The sequence below is a fragment of the Vanacampus margaritifer genome, chromosome 17 (assembly GCF_051991255.1).
Source record: "Vanacampus margaritifer isolate UIUO_Vmar chromosome 17, RoL_Vmar_1.0, whole genome shotgun sequence".
Taxonomy (NCBI): domain Eukaryota; kingdom Metazoa; phylum Chordata; class Actinopteri; order Syngnathiformes; family Syngnathidae; genus Vanacampus; species Vanacampus margaritifer.
Window position 1 is genome coordinate 6,200,001 of NC_135448.1, and position 18,825 is coordinate 6,218,825.

General features: G+C 36.6%; 2 protein-coding genes across 5 annotated transcripts in view; both read left to right on the forward strand.

Moving 5' to 3' along the window:
• cers2a (ceramide synthase 2a) overlaps nucleotides 1–8,971 on the forward strand; it is a 21,034-nt gene extending 12,063 nt beyond the window's left edge. Inside the window, exons 6-12 of one of the 3 annotated variants that reach the window (XM_077549016.1) lie at nucleotides 1–17; nucleotides 134–226; nucleotides 2,082–2,210; nucleotides 2,366–2,472; nucleotides 2,717–2,870; nucleotides 5,220–5,369; nucleotides 8,840–8,971. The exon at nucleotides 1–17 is cut by the window's left edge and continues 34 nt beyond it. In XM_077549016.1, coding sequence (XP_077405142.1) covers nucleotides 1–17; nucleotides 134–226; nucleotides 2,082–2,210; nucleotides 2,366–2,472; nucleotides 2,717–2,870; nucleotides 5,220–5,360 — 641 coding nt within the window. In that variant the 3' untranslated portion in view covers nucleotides 5,361–5,369; nucleotides 8,840–8,971. Of the gene's footprint in view, nucleotides 18–133; nucleotides 227–2,081; nucleotides 2,211–2,365; nucleotides 2,473–2,716; nucleotides 2,871–5,219; nucleotides 6,559–8,072; nucleotides 8,259–8,839 lie in introns of those variants that run through there. The other 2 variants (XM_077549017.1, XM_077549015.1) reach the window with 2 other exon arrangements.
• Nucleotides 8,972–11,031: 2,060 nt separating this feature from the next.
• On the forward strand, nucleotides 11,032–18,734 carry LOC144037748 (histone-lysine N-methyltransferase SETDB1-B-like). Of its 2 annotated transcripts, XM_077549503.1 has the most exons (9): nucleotides 11,032–11,273; nucleotides 12,687–12,773; nucleotides 12,904–13,200; nucleotides 13,278–13,316; nucleotides 14,062–14,229; nucleotides 14,353–14,554; nucleotides 14,938–15,011; nucleotides 17,298–17,488; nucleotides 17,579–18,734. In XM_077549503.1, the coding sequence occupies exons 1-9, from the start codon at nucleotides 11,210–11,212 to the stop codon at nucleotides 17,681–17,683; spliced, it is 1,227 nt and encodes a 408-aa protein (XP_077405629.1). In that variant the 5' UTR covers nucleotides 11,032–11,209; the 3' UTR covers nucleotides 17,684–18,734. The 2 variants fall into 2 exon arrangements, with proteins under 2 accessions (XP_077405629.1, XP_077405630.1); XM_077549504.1 differs by lacking the exon at nucleotides 13,278–13,316 and having other exon boundaries at nucleotides 11,033–11,273.
• Nucleotides 18,735–18,825: the final 91 nt, after the last annotated feature.

An 18,825-nucleotide genomic window follows, 5' to 3' on the forward strand; every position in this document is an offset into this window, starting at 1 on the left:
ATGACTTCCCCAAAATTGTATGTTAATGGTTGGGAAGCTTCCTGTACTTTCTTATTTGATTTTCTTCAAGGTTTTGAAAATAATCCGGTTCTGTTGTAAATCTAAAACATCCATGTGTGTTTTTTTATCCTAGCCACTCCTACCATCTCAGTACTGGTACTACATAATAGAACTGGGCTTCTATGTGTCCCTGCTTGTGAGTGTAGCATCTGATGTCAAGCGTAAGGTAGGCAACGTGGACCGTCTACTCCAATATTTTCACCACATCACAACCAAACAGTTTTGGCTTGCATGTGTATAGGATGCTGACTGTGAGAATGCCAAATTAAGTTTTTGGTTTTTTTCTACAAAGGCCTTTTATGTCATAGCAGTCGGTAAGAGTCATGAGAGACCACACTTGGCTGGTGATGTGTTTCTTTCACGAGGTGCCTTGTGAGTTAATGTGTGACTGGAGCAGGGCTGGAAAACGTCGTGTGGTGCAGACAGCTTTGCCATTTTTGCACACGGGGCAGAACGGCTCAAAGCAAATAGGCGGCTCAACAGTTGTGCCTTATTATACTACATTATAAGCTGCAATGAGCATAAATAGATTTTTAAAAGCATAACTGAGCAAAGTACGCTACTACAATGTATTTTAAAAGAAACAATTCCGTTGCAGTTGAAGTGCGAACTTTCAGATGTAATTCAGTGGGCGAAACAAAAACACATAAAAACCTTCATTTCGGGGCCTCAAAAGCAATTGGACAAATAAAATAACTGACAACAAACTTTTCATTTCTAAAACTTGGTTACTGCCTGACATTTGCCAGACAGCCTTATTTCAAAGTATCGGTAGTCAAGACAGCGCCCCTTTGTGGCCATTTTATGATAAGAAACTAGAATATTTGTTTTAAATGAGAAGAATAGAAGAGTGCTTCTCTCTCTCTCTCTCTCTTTTTTGTTTTTGTTCTGTTAGATTCAAGATCAGTAGCATCCATACATGCCCAAGCCTTCATACTTCCTCCACCTTGTTTTACAGATGATGTGGTATGCTTTGGAATTGGATCATTAGCTGTACCATGCCTTCTCCCTACTTTTTTTTTTCTTGCCATCCTTCTGATAGAGACTGATCTTTGTTATCTGTCTACAGAATGTTCTTCCAGAGCTGTCCTGGCTTGTTTTGTCCAAACTAGCCTTGCACTGGTACTTTGGCCTCTGCTTGTTTAGACATTCTTAGTTAAACATCAAAACGAAAGCAAAGTCAACTTGGAGCCTTTCAAAATTGAAAGCACTTATTAAAATTGAGCAATAGTCCAAGAGTGACATCATCAGGGATTGTGCTCCGATATGAAATGGCCATGTTGAGAATTTGTGTGTCAGTCTTTCAAGTGATTTAAAGTGGAAGTCAACCTTAAACATTTCTTGACAGTAATATGTTGTATGTGACCTCACTAGTCTAAACATGACATTCTGATTAATATTACATTTGTAGAATATGAGCTCACAGCTCACCTGTTTTCTTAAGATGCGCTGTGATTAGTTGTTACCTGAGACCTGAGCAACATTGATGTCATCTTCAGTCGACAGCAAGTGGCAAAATGCCCCTGGATGGATAAAATGGCTGGATTTTGCTGCTTAACTCATATTCCACTAACACAAAATTAACCGGACTACAATATTTAGACTAGTGGGGCTGAAAAAAAACATCCATCCATCGTCAAAAAATGTTTTTGGGGTTGACTTCCCCTTTTAACTGGGCTCACTCAAAAGTGACATCATTGATACAATGTGACTTTGTCACACGCGATTTAACTGAGCTGTCTGTGGTTTTCCGGGATGCCATTATGCTGAAACAGGATCAACAACTATTGGCTCAATTTACCTATTCCCCATTTTATGTTGATTTGGTGGCGTTCTGCACTGCTGTCTGATCCACCATGCTGTTGAGGAGCAGGAGTTAATCATTAGTAAAAGCTGAACATTCATTAGTAAAAGCAGAACATCAGTGACTGATCTTTACAGCTTGAACAATAAGTCACCAATCACAGTACAATTACCGGTAACTTTTTTTTCCTTTTTTTCTCTGGTTTTCTTCTCTGCAGGATTTTAAAGAACAAGTCGTTCACCACATTGCCACCATTGTGCTTATCGTTTTCTCCTGGCTGGTCAACTACATCAGGGGAGGGACTTTGATCATGTTAGCACATGATGCCTCTGACTACCTCATGGAGGTATTACACCCTGCTCTTATTCATGAGTGTTGCTTTTCAGATACCATAATGTATGCTAACAACCGCTCTTCATTCAACTAATGAATTTTTGTTTTATAGAACAGAATCCCATAGTAGCCATGTTAACCCTGTGATGTACCTTCCCATCTTGTCAGTCAGCCAAGATGTTCAACTATGCCGGCTGGAAGAAGACATGCAACTTCATATTCGTTGTCTTTGCTGTTGTTTTCATCATCTCTCGCCTCGTCATTTTCCCCTTCTGGTAAATATCGTATTGCACAATAATTTCCTCTTGTGTTTAGAATGAGTCATTCAGTTCAAAAGAGGTTATGATAAAAACTGGCGCAAGTGCCTTGTCCATCTTGCAAAAGCTTCTGTTGTGCGTATTCAGCATAACAATGTCCATCATAACAACAGGCACATTATCCACCATCTCAGTGCGGTTCAATGGGCTTTTGATGGTGAGCGTAGGTGGTTGTGACTGCCCGCTCTGTTCTTGTGTGCAGCATCATACATGCGACCATGGTGTACCCCTTAACCGTCTACAAGCCCTTCTTCGGGTTCTACTTCTTCAACGGTCTGCTGTTGGTGCTGCTGGCTCTACATATCTTCTGGACGGCGCTCATTATTCGCATGGTCATCAAGTTCCTACCCGGCAACGTAAGAAGCACTTGTTTAAATGCTATTAGTAGGGCTGGCTGATTGTGGGGAAAAATAATAATTATGATTATTTGGATGATTGAAATCACGATTTATAAACATGAACCCCCCCCCCCCCCGAAACATGTATAAAAAAAAATAAGAATAGGAAAAACAGACTCTTAAAGTACACTTGTAAGATAATGGCAATATCGTGATATTGCAATATTGAAACTGCCACAATATTGTCGTCGTCATGTCAAAATATTAAAAGCAGCACAACCCTCGAAAATAATTTTTTGTTTTTTTGGCTTTTTATTAATATTAATATCAAATATAAAGCATATGAAAAAAATCACTGAGTGAGCTGAAATTGCACCCCATTATTCAAAACATGTTGAAGTTCAAAATGGCGACGTCCAAAATTTCAAAATGATTATTGTCATTATATGTGGGAAACAAATTTTTATAATACACATGAGTAAAAATGTCCACATTTTAGCCCATTGACTCCCATTATAATCATAATTTTTCATGTTTTTTATGTACTGTACACCTCATGTGTTATAGTGCATTTCCCGCGATTACACAATTTATCCCTTCACTGGGGCATCAACTAAACGTACTTAAAAAATGTTTTTGACTTTAGAGTTATAAAAGCCATAATACACCAGATGACACTAGAGTGCTAATTATCATTTTTGGTTGAGCTGACTTATGTGCTTCCTATGTCCGCATTCTTATACTAAACAAGAAAGCAAGGTTGGGAGCGAGAGACGGCATCAAAAACAAATAAATAAATACAAACTACATATGTATGGATAGGCCTGATGCCACTGAACATTTTGAGGGGTCGCAAGTAAAAAAAAAAAATTCAGAAATTACTTAGATACCTCACTTATGCATCGTACAGAAAATGTTTACGTTACAAGGGTTTTTAAGAACTGGTTGATTTCAGTTTGTACAGTTTTAGTACCCTCTGGTGGCTACTTTATTAGCAGTTTAATTTTCTCAAGGCAAGTTTGGGCTGTTCTATGTTTAAAATTTACGCTAATCATCAATTAAAGGGAAACGTAATATGCTTGCGAACCGGGTCAATATGTGGAGGAACTCAATGTGTGCATGCATTAGTAAGTTAATATTGAAATATTAAGTGTTATTAGAGATTGTAGGTTTATATCGGTAATATAGGTTGTTTATGCATTGCTGTTATGTACAATATTGTGCTTTTTTTTTTTTTTTTAGTATAAGCTTCTTCTTCTTCTTTTTTTTCTTCAATATTGTGACTTTTTTATATTGCCAACCTCCCCACATAATCGTGATAATTATCGTGTCGTGAGCTTCATATCGTTATATTATTGTATCTTGATATTTGGATATCGTTACATCCTTCCTTACTTGTAAGGGCAAAATATACAAAACAAACAAACCAACGAAGAAGGTTGTAATCATTAATATAATTTAGGAACTTACTAACACACACCACGCCATTCTTTGCATTATTGTTTTCTTCGGTTATAATGTTTTTATGATCGTAATTAGTGATAGACCGAAATGGTATTTTCAAGGTCGATGCCGATACGATTATTAGTTGTCAAGGAGACAAAAAAACGATATTTCAAGCCGATATTCATTTGCAGTAAAGGAGAAAATATTAGCGTCAGAATAAAAAAATAAACACAAAAATAATTTTTATTTTTATTTTCAACCTATAAAGAATTGTCAGCTTTGTTTAATTTATTTTAAAAAAAATTTAATTGAATTGCAGGGAGTTTCTAGGGTCATCAGCATGTGTTAAGTTAAATTAAAAACTAAGTCAATAAATAGTTCCTTAAAGTTTTCTACTGTAAATAAAGTTTTCCAAAATTTCAACATAATTTCTTAATTTTATTTTATTTTTTTAATTTAAAAAAATAAAAACTGTAGGGAGTTCCCTGTGTCAGCATCATTTTTTTTTATACTGTGGAAATTGAAATAAATCCATAAATGAAAAGTTCCCTGTATCTCACTAAGCGACAAATGCATACAAATGTAGCTAATTTGGGGTTTTCGTCAGGGTTTGTAAAAGGTTTCAAAAGATCTTTGCAGACAGTGAAAATTTGTCTGAATATGTTTGAAATTTCTTTGCGACAAGTAAAAACTATCTGTGAACATTTCACAAATCCTATTGAAAACCCTAAATTTGCTACGTTCGCAAGCATTCATCATAAAAAGGTCGATATTTGTCAAAATGCCAAATGTTGGCACCGATAATCGGCCCATCCGATAATAGGTCTTTCCCTAATCGCGTTAATGCATAATCACAATTCAATCTAAATCTCGACTAAAGCACCACAACAGACACTGTACCATTGTATTTATTTTTGACAGGACATAGTTGAGGATGAGCGGAGCGACAAAGAAGAGACCGAGTCTGAAGATGAAGACGGCGAGCGGAACAGAACTTTGAAAAATGGCCACATTCACAACGGCCATACCCCGCTCAACAACAACCCCCAAAAAATGGACTGAGTGGCCAAGGTGGGGAAACCGAATCCTTGCATGCGTCCCTCACTTGAAATCCAAAGAATAGGAGTGTGGCAACACAACTTTTCTCACACATTATAAAAGAGTCCCCATTCTGATTACGGCACTGGAAATTGTCCACAGAACAATCGAGACCACCCTAATGTGTCTTAGTTGGTGAGGTCTGTTCTCTTTTTCATTTCATCACATTTAGTGGTTGCCAATCTGTTGGTAACTTCGTGGCTTGTTATTGCAAGTGTTTTGTTGCTGAGGTTTGGACGGGCATTTAATACCCGCACAGCGTTGGTTAACACTCCTCGAAGTAGTATTGTCTTTAGACCTGGCTAATTCCACTCAAGCCAATGGTACAAAGAAGGCAGTTCTTAGTATGTACCATTTCTTCATTTAAGTCAATATACTGACACGTATTAGTGGGTTTGTTGCACTAATGTTCAAAGCACAATACTGAATGGGAAATAAGAATTTTAACAGAGCTGCCAAGGTCGAATTGTACCTTTTTGTAAACAAAGCATCCACACGCAGTCCAAAATCATTTTAATGTGTTTGTTTTTGTTGATGGTGAACATATATTTTTAGTTTTGTGATTTTATTTGCTTTGTTTTATTTGTTTTCCAGTCCTGTTTAAAAGAGAAAAGACAGTTCAGCGTAACCCAAACCTTTAAAGAAAAAAAAGTGTTCCTTCTTTATGGCCTGGAACGTGCAGGTAGAATTTATTTTCAGTGTTTTCTATAACCAAAGATGCACTTTATGGATCCGTTTAATTGTAGTTAGCCCGTACTGTATGTTCAGGATTGCATTTGGATCCCAATCTAATTGATGTTCATCAGCAGTTTGTGTCCTAGTTTGCTTTTTGCTGTTTTGTCAGTGTTTTGGTTCAATGTGAACAAAAAGAGCTTCGTTTGTTGAATTCTATGAAGGGGCTGTTTAAAGGAACCCATCGCCAACGTGTGGTTTACAAGTGCCTTTGTCATTTAGAGTGTCAGTTGTTACTAAATGGCATCTTTTGTGCCCCGACGCATCTACACAATAAGCACTGTCGCGCACTGGGCCAATGCTCACCTCATTTGTTTTCTGCTTCCTTCCAAACAGCTCTGTTTCCCCCCAAAAAAAGGAAAAAAAAGTGTTTTTTGTTTGTTTTGCTAATGATAATTTCATAATGTCGATTAAAAAATATTTGTTTAAATTGATTATTTTATTGTAATTTAATCTATCTAAAAATTAAGAATTTGAGTGTCATGTATTCCAAGCAATATGTGATACTGTGATGACTACAAAATCAAAGGTTATCCCATGTTTAAAAAAACAACAACTTTTAGACATTGATAGCAGAAACAAGAATGTAGCAATGTATCTTTTTTTCTTTCCTATTCTGTCGCTATTCTCTCTTCTTACCTCTGCTTTTTTTGTGTGTGTGTGCGCTCAGGCTAAAGTAATAGCTTTAGCGCCATCTGTTGGCATCTTGGTTTCAAGAAAACAATTTGGAATTAGTTCATGAGCTTTGTTCAGACATAAGTAGTCATTTGACACTATCTTGCCGCATGGACCGACAGAAAGTTTAAAGTTTACATATAGTGTGAAAGCAGGAAACTAGTTACAGTATCTCTTATATTAAAACATTCACAACAAATTAGATGCTGTTATTTATAGATTTTGTTTTGTAGATACTGTATTTAAAATCATATTAATAAGTTTCACCAGAGGTGGCAAATCCAGGTCCAGAAAGTAAAAGCCAAACTGTGGCAGGGTTTTTTACTTTCTGGACCTGGATTTGCCATCTCAGATTTTCACCCATTTGAGAATAGCTCCTTATCAACTACATTTGAGACTTGTTTTACATTTGGACTTGAATAATACATTGTAGCGTTGTTGGCATGCATAACAAATGATGACTTATTTTGATACAGGGTAAATCATTTGTATAAACTGAAAAAAGAAGTGGGCCAAGACAACTAGCGGTACCTTGAGGTAGGCCACAGTGGACACCAGAGGTTTTGGACAAAGAACCATTATCAATTAAATCTTATAGCTAATAGTGTGGAGTAGGTTTTTATATTTGCAAGCTGACCACCATTTGAGTGATAGATGATATAAAAAGTTGGAGAAAGTTGAGCGTGTGTTTATTCTTTCAAAAGCCTACAACCAGATTTAATTTCCTCGCCTCCCTCATTTTGGCACGCAACCTTAAAGGCCTTCTAGGCTGATTGCACACAATGGCCGATCACTTTACACACACACGCTCATCTGGACTTCATTTTAATGTCGCAGGGTCAGTTTCTATCCCGCCGGCTCCACATGTCAATTGCGAAAGCATCTCTTGTTTCCCCTGTCCATATTATCATCCCAAATCCGTTACACCCCCCCCCCCCCTTGGTACATAGTCACCCTTGTGTAATACCTAAACTCAGCTTCCGCTACATTTAAACAGTCTTATAGGTAATTTGGAAAAGCCTCCTTTTGACAGGAGAACAAAAGTGTGCGGGGTGTTTGATTCACTTACGCGCTGTTGACTTATCGAATTCCCACTCAAGTATTAATAAGGGTTTTACAGATGCAGAGGAAGACCGCAAGATGTGAGCACACGGCATGAATGTTGCAGGAGCATGAGTAGCCAATATCGCTCAAATTGTAGGGACGTAAATCTGTTCACACATGTAGTATACAACGTGATCTCAACAACACGGTGTAATGTTCTCCCAGGTGTGCGCGAGTACGCGTCCGGCCTACTCGTTTTTCCATGGAAGGTAAGCTTAAAAGCGGCGCTAACCAACAACTCTCTTACATAAGTGACATTATAAGGAAGTAGCTGAGAGGCCAGCGCAAGGATGTGAAGCTTTTCAAAAGTTTGGACTCATGCTGAGACTTTAGCAGTGCAAGAATGGGCACGTGGTAAGTTAGATGTCTATTAATGCATGTGTATTTTTTTGGAGGGGGGGGGGGGTTAATATTGGAATTGTAATAATGTCTGTGATGCTTGAATATTTTGTTCCTTCCTAAATACCGAAATGAAAGTATGTGAATGTTTGTATCTTTCAAAATATAATGCATGCAGTGATATGTAAAAGTAGTTTTGCATTCCCACTCTACAAAATGGTGACCTTAAAAATATTTAGTGTATGCATTTCTAACGGTTCACAAAATCCACGGTTCGGTTCGATTTTGTGCTGACGGTTTTCGGTTCAGTTCGGTATGCAGTGACTTCAAAAAAAAAATCAAATATGTCTTGGAGTTAAAAGTGAAAGTGTCTATTATTCACAACTAATTATTATTATTATATTAGTTTAAATTCGTATTATTCAATTTATGCCAGTGGCAGGCATAACAAATAACTCGTCGCCAACGTGTGGTTTACAAAGGAGAAAGTTAGCAAGCTCTTGTTACTGGCAACATCTTTGAAAATTGTCAACCAGCAGACAATGTCATGATTTCTATCATAAGCATAAACAAACACTTGGTGTCTTTTGTAGCACGGAGGTCATCTGTGTCTCCTTCGTATACATTTGAGCGGACACTGGGGGGGAATCCGTTTCATCAGCCACATGGACCACGGGGCACATCCTGCTCCCCCGTTCGAGGTGGATGTGGATCTGGGTTTTGCGGTCTTCTTCCTCTTCCTCCTGTGTTTCTTCCTGCTGGTGACGGTGGTGCGCTGTGCCCAGACGGTGGTCGACCCCTACGGTTCCATCTCCACCTCCACCTATCAAGAGGAGCAGATTACATGAAGGCCATTGGACTACTATACACTAAATTAACGACAAAAATACTTATTGGCAGTCTTTTTTTTTTTTTTTTTTGTCTAATGGCAAATAATAGTATTTAGAAGCACTTTAACTGAACTGATATTAACCATATTGTGGGTGTCTTTCGAAATGTCCCAAATGTGATGCAGTACGGTTCTACACTACTGCAAACTCCAAGCACAGCAATAAACATTGTTAAATGTCTACTCTCTGACTAATTATGTTATGGACATATCATTGTTGGATTTACAGTATTACTTGTATTGTACATGGACCAAAAGTTTTCATGACACATTTTCCCACTTGAGTTTGATGTTCCAACTTAAGTTTTCTCTACATTTTATTTTTTTCATATTACTTGTATATATTACTGCATTATTTTTCTGTATTATTTTTTTAAATAATTTTTAAAATAAGGCGTGCCATGCTAGCCTATAGAAGAGACATGATTCCAGAATTGCAGGACATTTTACACCCCATCCAGGAAATCTTAAATAATCCACGTACAAAACTAGGGGTGGGAATTGCCTAGTACCTGGCGATTCGATTCGTATCATGATTCATAGGTCACGTTTCGATTCGATACCGATTAATCCCGATACGAATCTTTAAATTGATTATTGCGATTTTATTTTTTTAACTCAAATTTTGAAAATACAAATCAGTAAACTTGTACATGTACACTGTAAGATTTGTATGAAAATGTATTTATCTGAAAATTCAGGCTTATAACTGAGCCACTGCATTTAACAAACAGGTTGCGGTCTGTTTCATGTTTGAACAGCACTGGAATAAAAATATTAAGGCTTAATGTTCCATTAATATAACATTCTTCCATGCTTAATGTGAGAATCTTAACCCTAAGTAAGACATTTTGTTGAATATTTCCATAAAAAAATTATGTTTAAAAATCATTTCGGCCGCATATTGAATCGATTCCAGAATTGCGTGCTGTAATATCGCAATATATTGCCGAATCGATTTTTTTCTAACACCCCTACAAAATACTAAAACATGCCGTTTGGAGTAAATTTACTTATTCTGAGACAACAACAAAAAAACTAAGAAAAGAATGCTTGAAAAAAAGTTTTATTTTTATTTTTAATATCCAATAAGTCAGGAGCACCGCCTAAAATGCTATTTTTTCTCTTGTCCCACCCCCCGTCCGACCACATTGAATCTCAAATAAAACAGTTAAAATAAAGTGTATTTTCTTTTGTGTATTATTTGTTATATTGTTGTAACTGTGGGAACATTTGTTTTAATAAATATAATATTTCAAATAGTTATGTGCGCAGCGCAACCTTGTTACCATAACCTTTGTAGTTTTTAGCATGATAAAAGGAGAAGAAGGCACTAAATGACATGATATGCTGGATTTGACTTCAAACATCATCAAACAGTTTTCCAAAACAATGGGTGGAGCAACATGTTCTCTTCTATTTTTCATATTTTTATAACATAATGTAACTAACCCCAAGATGTTATTTCAGGGGGGTGGGTAAAAGGTGGGTTACAAATATTTTAAAGTTTCTGATGTTTTCTGGCATCTTCCCTGTTAAATTAACCAGACACGGCAGGACAGGATTTAAAGCTCGTCTCCTTTTATTGAACTAACTGAGCTCGCTCGGTTACACCTTTCTCTGTATTTGCTGCTCTCATGACATGCGCAGTACAAAAACACTTCAGCATGTAAAACTAAAATACAAAACCAAAAGTACTAAATCGTAAAACAATTATTAGTCAGTTGCAAGTAAATAAAAGTACACATTGGCAAACAACGTTTAACGTTACAATAGTTAGTCTTGATTGAACGTCTCACTTATGTAACACTGTTGACACTCCTAACCAGTAGTTGGCGGATATGTACCACTTCTTTGTTTACCAACCGCCCCAAAAAAAATCATAAGAAGAAGAAAAGAGAACGAAGAAGAATAAGCGAACGAATAACGAAAAAAGGAAAGAGACGACGACGACGACGACGACGACGAAGAAGCAAAATTGCAGCCAGCAGAACCTTGACAGTTTATCGATATTTATATTTGTCGCTGGTTGTCAAAGCTGGGACGCTTTAATCTTAGCTTTAACAAGATCTTCATGTTCATAATGCTACAAAATCGTAGTCCCGACGACTCTAAAGGCGCGAGTTTCGTCAAATCAGGTAAGCTAGTCAAATCTACCGCATCGCTTCGTGTATACTTGACACGTTTGGTCATATCATTTCATTTGACTCTGGCATTGGTTACAAGAAATTCGAATCTGTAAATTAAGGCCACTGCAGAAAATGTGATAAATCCCTCTCGTCTTAAAAACAGAATGAGGATGCTAGCATGATAAGGGCGCCGCTCTATGTAGCAAATATAAGGTCGAGCCTTTATTTCACAATTGGATAATTGGTAGAAACATAACTTTAATCGCGCTTGAGAGGTGGATCGTATTGTTGTGCAGTATTACTGTTTACGATGCAAAAAAATAAAATAAAAAATCATCTCTTAATTCTGTCCAATTTGGGGTTCTGTGTGACGTTGTCACGAAGTACTTTGTCCCCGCCGTGCTTTTTTGCGTTAATGTAATACGCTCATAACAGAAGTAAACACAAAAGTTTTGTAAAAGTTGTTTTAGCAGAAATAATTGTAATTAATTATATAAACATAATATACACATTTGTATCTTTATACATATATGATATACTTCATTTAAAAAATAAATTATAACAATGAAAAAGAGACTATCCAGCTGTTTACAACATTAAGTGCTTAACCTCAAGTAATAATAATCTGCTTTACTATTTTTTTCAGGACTTTTTGTAAAACGGTTAATCCGTAAATGTAAACAATTTCAGCAATAAAAATAAATAATAAATCTACAAACGGTTTATCCGTAAATGAAAACAATTTCAGCAATACAAAAAAAAATCTACATAAATGGGAATTATTGTTGGTACTCTGCTGTTAAAATAATATAAAAAACAAAACACACAATGGTCTCTGAAAAAATGAAATTGAAAAGAGTAATTATAAATTTAAAAAATGTGCTGAAAATTTAACCACTAAAAATCTGGTATGGTCTCGGGCTGCTTTTTTTTTTTTTTGCATTTGTTGCATCGTGAGTCTGTGTAGAGTGCAAAGAAACACCAGAGCGTTCTGGAGTAAAATGCTTCCTTAAAAACACTCAGTGGCATGCTAAGAACAAAATATCGGACTTCTATTAGCCCTGGTTTTCCAAATTTCTAAAGGAGTTATAACAGTCTTGAGAAGGCACTTTTAAAACCTGAGACAGCCGGAACATTTCACTCATGAGAAGTAAGCCACAATACCGACTGTCAATGTCAACACAAGTTGTTGAATTGTAGTAATGATCTTACGAAAGCTGCGGAATGTATATAATTTTTTGTCCATGCCAGTTTCATGGTTTTTATTCTTCAAAATAAAGTGTTTGGATGAAAATGTATCAACAATGCCCAATATTCATTAGCACATTTTTAGTAGTTATTTTTTATTTGTCCATTTCAAATTTTTAATAACAATTATTCTTTTCTCTTTTTTTACGGACTGACTGATTCTGTGTGTGTTAGTGAACATGATAGAGATGGATGATCAGTTGGAGGTGACAATGTCAAAGTCTGAAGAAACGAGTGCAAAGAGGGGAAGGTTTGACTTTGGTAAGTAATGAGTTTGTGTATGTATTACATGTTATTAAAACTACCATTGTGCTTACTTGTATATAAATATTCTGGAATTTTGTTTGTGCATTTGTTGCATATTCATATTTTTCCATTATTTTCATTTTAGACAATATATCTGAATCCCAATGGGAGTCAGGTGACTCAGTTCCTTCCACAAGTGGCTCTGTATGCAAAAAGACACATTTGGAATATGGGCTATCAAAAAGAGTGGAAGTGTCTTTGGTTAGGCTTCCTGACCACAAGATCAGTGCCCTTCGACCGCTGACGCCTCTGCCATTTTACAGCGAAGATGATTCTCAAAGCAGTTCGGATTCTGATGTGGACAAATATGATGACGAATCCAGTGATTCAGATCATCCAAAGAAGTCGAAAGCTAAAAAAAAGAAAAAAGTCAACAATATTGGTAAGTACTCTATATTGTACCAACATCGGCCTGCTAGGGATCGGCATTACATGTGTACATTTTCTATACCACCTCAGGGTTGCAGGATAGCCGTACACTCCCCTATATGCTTCAAGGTATGACCAATGAAGTGTGTGTGAGCCAAACCAAAGGAATGGCCATCCTTCCAGATGAATTACATCTCAGGCTTATGGTCACAAAGTTATTGGTGGCACTGAACCATACAAGAAATGCAAAGTTTAAATAAAAATATATGTTTGTTTGCCCATAGAAAATATTTCTAGACAAGAATATATTCTAATCCTATGTGCAATGCAAATTGAAGAAATAGCTACTATTGATTATAGAATAAAGGAAACAAGTTGGTTGTTCGTTATTAATTAAAATTATTTTTTCCCTTTCTATTCGTAATTGCTCGGTAATCAATAAAAAAATATATTTTATCTCAATATTTGATTATTCAATAGAATTTTTAGTAGGATACTCAAATATTAAAATATTCAATGGCTAAATCCCTACAACTCCCCTGTTATATTGTCATATTTATATTGTTCAATTATACCTTTGCTTCATGTTTTGGGGATTAACCCACACAAAAAAATAAAGTGAACGCTGAAAAGACTACAAGTCCAAATGTTTAGTAAGATAAATAAACTGTCTTACATATTAATGCTTTTTAGTGTAATTCTATCCTGTATTACCTAAACAAATATATATATAATAAAACTGATTGTTTGCAGAGGGAAGTTGAAAAACAAATGGAATGTTCAACCGCAGGGCTTCATCTCACCAACTCTGAACAGGATAAGCGGTATGGATGGATAAACTTTCACATTTCTAGCTACTCTCTTTTTTTCACAGACCACACCCCCATAATCGATTCATCAGCGTTTGCCTACGTGCCTCAAGAAACGACAAAGACCCGCCCCGATCTGCCTGAGGAGGAAATCACAGTAGGTTCGACTGTCCTGGCCAGGAAGAAGAACTTGCGGTGGCAACGGGGGCAGATTGTGGAGGTTGTTACTAAAGGTGCGAATAATATAGAACTCACTTTTGAATGGTAATGATATGCTCTATGGGTATCTGAGTCAACAAATGTAACAGTAACTGATTGAGCTCTTTTATTTATGCATTTTTTGATTGTTGTTGTAGAAGACGGACGACTAAAGTACAAGATTATGTTTGAAGAAAAGGGACGAAGCCTGGTGTCGGGACACCACATCGCTTTTGAGGTCACTCCGAGGCTGGAGCAGGTGTACGTTGGCGCACGCGTGGTTGTCAACTGTCTGGAAGACACCATTCAGTTCCGTGCTGGTATCTTGGCTGAGCTCCCCAGCAGGAAGAACCGCCTAAGGTGTGTGAAAGGGGCTTTTTAGAAAAATAACTTTAAATTAAGTACCTATTGTTTTAGGAAGTGTGTTAGTAATAGTGAATTCTTCATGATGCAGTTCTGAATCGATTAATACATTTCAGCTCACAATGAAGGGTTCAAATATTATAAATATAATGTCAGCTTTCAATTTATTGAATTTTGGAAATAGTGTTATTTCAAATGCGTTTTTTGGAATTATAGTAAGTAGTCATACAGAAGTGATGAAAAGTGAAAAATAATCTATTTGTTGGAAAATATGTGTTGGCCATTGGATCGACCCATGTTTGAGTTTTAGCTAATGTTTCATGTGTTTACTTGAAAAATTACATTTTCAAGTCATAAAAGCTTTTTGAATCCATTTCTAGGTTTTTGGTGTTCCTGGATAACCACAGACCCATCTATGTTGGCTTGACATTATTTTACCTGGTGTGCAGACCATGTAAGTTGGACAGGTTCACACTTCCCTTTTTTTTATTATTATATGACTTTATTCATGTATCTGCATAGAAAACTAGTGTTTAAAGTAGCACTAAGGAGCTTTTCAACCTTAATAAAATATTTTCATAACTCTTCTGATGAAACATCAACTTAAAACTAGTTGAATGCAACTTTGAGGGGGATGGTAGGAACACTGCCACACAAAAAACTACAAATGTGCTGACTGCTTTATGGCATACGTCACTTGCCCCTTTTCCCATTCGTTACAAAAATGGAAGTCAATTTGAATGATGAAGCACAATTACTGCTTTCCTGGCAGAAGCTGCAAAACAACTGAAAAGTTTTTGTCTGAGGAGACAAAAAGAAAAAAGGAAGCACCCCGGATTAAAGAAGAGTCAAGGGTCAACATTAGCCCGGCTTTCACTCGCTGGCGTGAGCTCAAAAACGACGCAATGCGCTTGTCCTTAATGGGAAATGTGGTCTTCCTTCAGACACACCATTACCGCTTTTGTCCATATGGCTCCGCCATAACATAAACTGAAAGTTTCTTCGTGTTGTTTTAAAGGGAAAGTCAACACAAAAAATATTTATTGAGTCGAGAGCTGCCAAGATTAGTCGACTAGTCACGACGACGTTGACGATAAAAAACGTAGACGATTAATATTCATAGTCAATGGGTCGTATTTATATTCCTTGTGTATTCATTTATTTTCCTTATTTTACTCATCTGATTTCACTACCTTCTAGGCCGAAGGTGGGCAGCGAGGGCCGAAGTCCTGCAGGTTTTGCATGTTGCCTTTCTCCAACACAGCTGATTTATGATCAGCTCATCAGCAAGCTCTGCATAAGCCTGATAACAATCCTGTTGATTGGAATCACCTTGTGTTGGAAGTGAGAAACCTCCAAAACCTGCAGGACTACGGCCCTCGAGGACCGAGATTGCCCACCTTTGTTCTAGGCCTACATTAAAAAAGGCTTAGTCCCCAAGAAGAGTGAAATATTGTGAATAGTACCATAGTATTAGTGCTACTCTGCATAGTCTTTGGTTCAATTTAGAAATACACACAAACTTTACAGTTAAAAAAAATAAAGGTAAAGCCACACTATCACCATCAATTTATAAACATGTCAGAAATTACGGTACAAGCTGCAAAATCGAATCAAAGTTCAACGTTCTATAATCTTAATTGTCTTCATTATTAATTTGTAAATACTTTTAAAGAATTCAAAATGTAAACTGATAGTTTTAACAAGAGTAGCTGTTTGTTGGTGCAATATGCTGGTATTTACATATCATCGCTGTCCTGTGAAAAACACTTATGTCCATTTTTAACAGGACATAAGTGTTTTTCACTGGACAGCGACGATATGTTCTGATTAGTCGACTAATTGCGACTACTTTTGGTGATTAGCCGACTAGCAAAATAATAGTTTGTGGCAGCCCTAATTGACAATAATATGTTCTATGCAGTCCCACTAGTCTAAATGCAGCATTCTGGTTAATATTGCATTAATGGAATGAGTTAAGCGGCCAAATCTGGCAGTTTTTATCAGTATCAGAAGGCGGCCATTTTGCTACTTGCTGTCGAGTGAAAATGACATCACAGTTGCTCAGGTCTCAGGTAACAACCAATTCCAGCTCAGCTCCAGAAAACAGGCGAGCTGTGATTGGTCGTTGCCTGAGCTGAGCAGGAAGTGGCAAAATGGCCGCCCCCCTGAGATGGATAAAAAGGGCTGGATTTTGCTGCATAACTCATATAACATAAATATACTATTAATCAGAATGTCATGTTTAGACTAGTGAGGTCACATAAAACATATTATTGTCAAGAAATGGACGACTTCCCCTTTAAGTATGTGACTTAGTCTATAAACATCCTGACTGAAAGGTGTTTTTATATCATTATACTGTATATCAGACAAACAATGTAATTAGCTGAAGTCATAATTATAAAAATAGTTCAAATAGTACAGGTAAAAGTAAACTCAATGTACATAAATGACCTACAATCGCTAATAACACTTAATATTGAGGCACTTACTTGCAGAGGTGGCAAATCCAGGTCCAGAAAGTAAAGACCCTGCCACAGGCTTTAGGCTTTATCCTCAGGTGCTAGCAAGCGAGCTCCCATGGTGCTAATTATTTTCTGGGCCTGGATTTGGCACTTCTGCTTACTTGCTAATGCACGCACACATTGTAAATCAAGTCGATTTGGTGTTTTTATTTTTAGTTTTTACTTATTTTAAATTACTTTGAATAATTGATTGTTCTTTTGACACCCATCAGTACCAGACCCCACAGATGACATTCAAGACGACACTCACAAACGTTTTATGAAGCAGTACATAAACGACTGGCCGTACCCTCATTTAACTCAGTACAAGCCTGGTCAGCACGCCTTTGTGGAGTTTAACAGCATCCAGCAGAAGTGCAAGGTGGAGATGGTGGACTCCAGCTTGATAATGGTGGTTTCTGAGGTTTGTGCCACCTTTTCCTCATCGATTTGTCAAACTCTCATTTGCCTGACTGATTTGGATGACAATGTGGTTATGTTGTCATGCCTTCAGGGTAATCAGCACAAAGAGTGGATTCACCGGGGCTCCATACGGCTGTCGCATATGCCAAGGTTTTTGGAACTGAGGAGAAGAGAAGCTGAGGCAGGTGAACAGTAATCTGACTATGGTTACAAGTCCATCGTTGTGACAAGACTTCAAATTTCTCTGGAAAATAACTTTTTTTGGCCATAATTGGCTTACCGTACTTTTTATATGCTTTAGTTAGATTTCTCTCCAGTGAATTGTATAAATGTGATTGGTGAATTATTGGGTGGATTGCTATGCTTTCTATTAAAAAACAACAACCTTCCCCCCCCCCCCAGTGTTTAATGTTTTTGTTTTTTCTGAAATGTGTAAATTATGTATATAGTCATTCACAAGCAGATGTGTTGTAGTCAAGCATTTGTTGCATTCGTTTTAATATAACAAAATAACCTAGTAACAATAGGCTAGGACATTTTCAGAAGTTTTTTAAAAATTTTTTTTTTTTTTTGTACAGGAGTTAAGGTGGAGATGAAGACTAATGTCCTTGTTAATCATAACAAAAAGCTTGTGCATTTTTATTGATAAAATGTTATACAGTGGAACTTCGGTTTACAAATGGCCCGATAACACGTTGCCTCATTACAATTTACCTCTGTCCATGTACTGTTTTCGGTTCACAAAACAGTCTTGGCAGGGCTGCAGAGGCTCAGATATGCTTCCATTTTTTCCACCAATTTGATATGGTATTTTTGGTCTAAATTAGTCCTCAGTATAGCTCCAAACAGTGAAAACGGCTCTTGTGATATACTTAAACGGCAAGCTCCTGTAAGCAAATAAGTAATTGGATAGCAAACACACTGCATTATTATTTTATAATTGTTTTTATTTATTTATTATTATTTCTATATATTATACAGTATTCATTGTTAACTATACTGTGATAAGGTTAATATCAATTGGTTCTGGGGCTCAAACTGCATTTCATTGAATGGATTACATTTGTAAACCAAGGTTATACTGTATTTAAATGATTTCATTGTGTTGTTTTTAGTTGCTACATTTTGGGACATTGTATATAAACAATTTGAATTTGAGTTATTGTTCCTTACACCTTCAATGCTATGAATATTTTCTTGTATACTGCAGCATTTCCAAAACCTTAATAAAAACGAACTAAAATTCATTGTAGTGTTGTAGAAATGGACTTTTCTGGGAGAGAGAAAAAAGTCGAAGTAGCGATATCAAAATACTGTAGAATTATGTTTTAAAATCGC

Bases quoted from the DNA above. Each gene is read 5' to 3' on its own strand.
- LOC144037748 (XM_077549503.1), top strand. From the start codon at position 11,210: ATGTTCATAATGCTACAAAATCGTAGTCCCGACGACTCTAAAGGCGCG. The intron at 13,201-13,277 runs GTAAGTACTCTA...ATACCACCTCAG, and splicing joins GAAAAAAGTCAACAATATTG to GGTTGCAGGATAGCCGTACA. The intron at 14,230-14,352 runs GTGCGAATAATA...TTGTTGTTGTAG, and splicing joins TGTGGAGGTTGTTACTAAAG to AAGACGGACGACTAAAGTAC.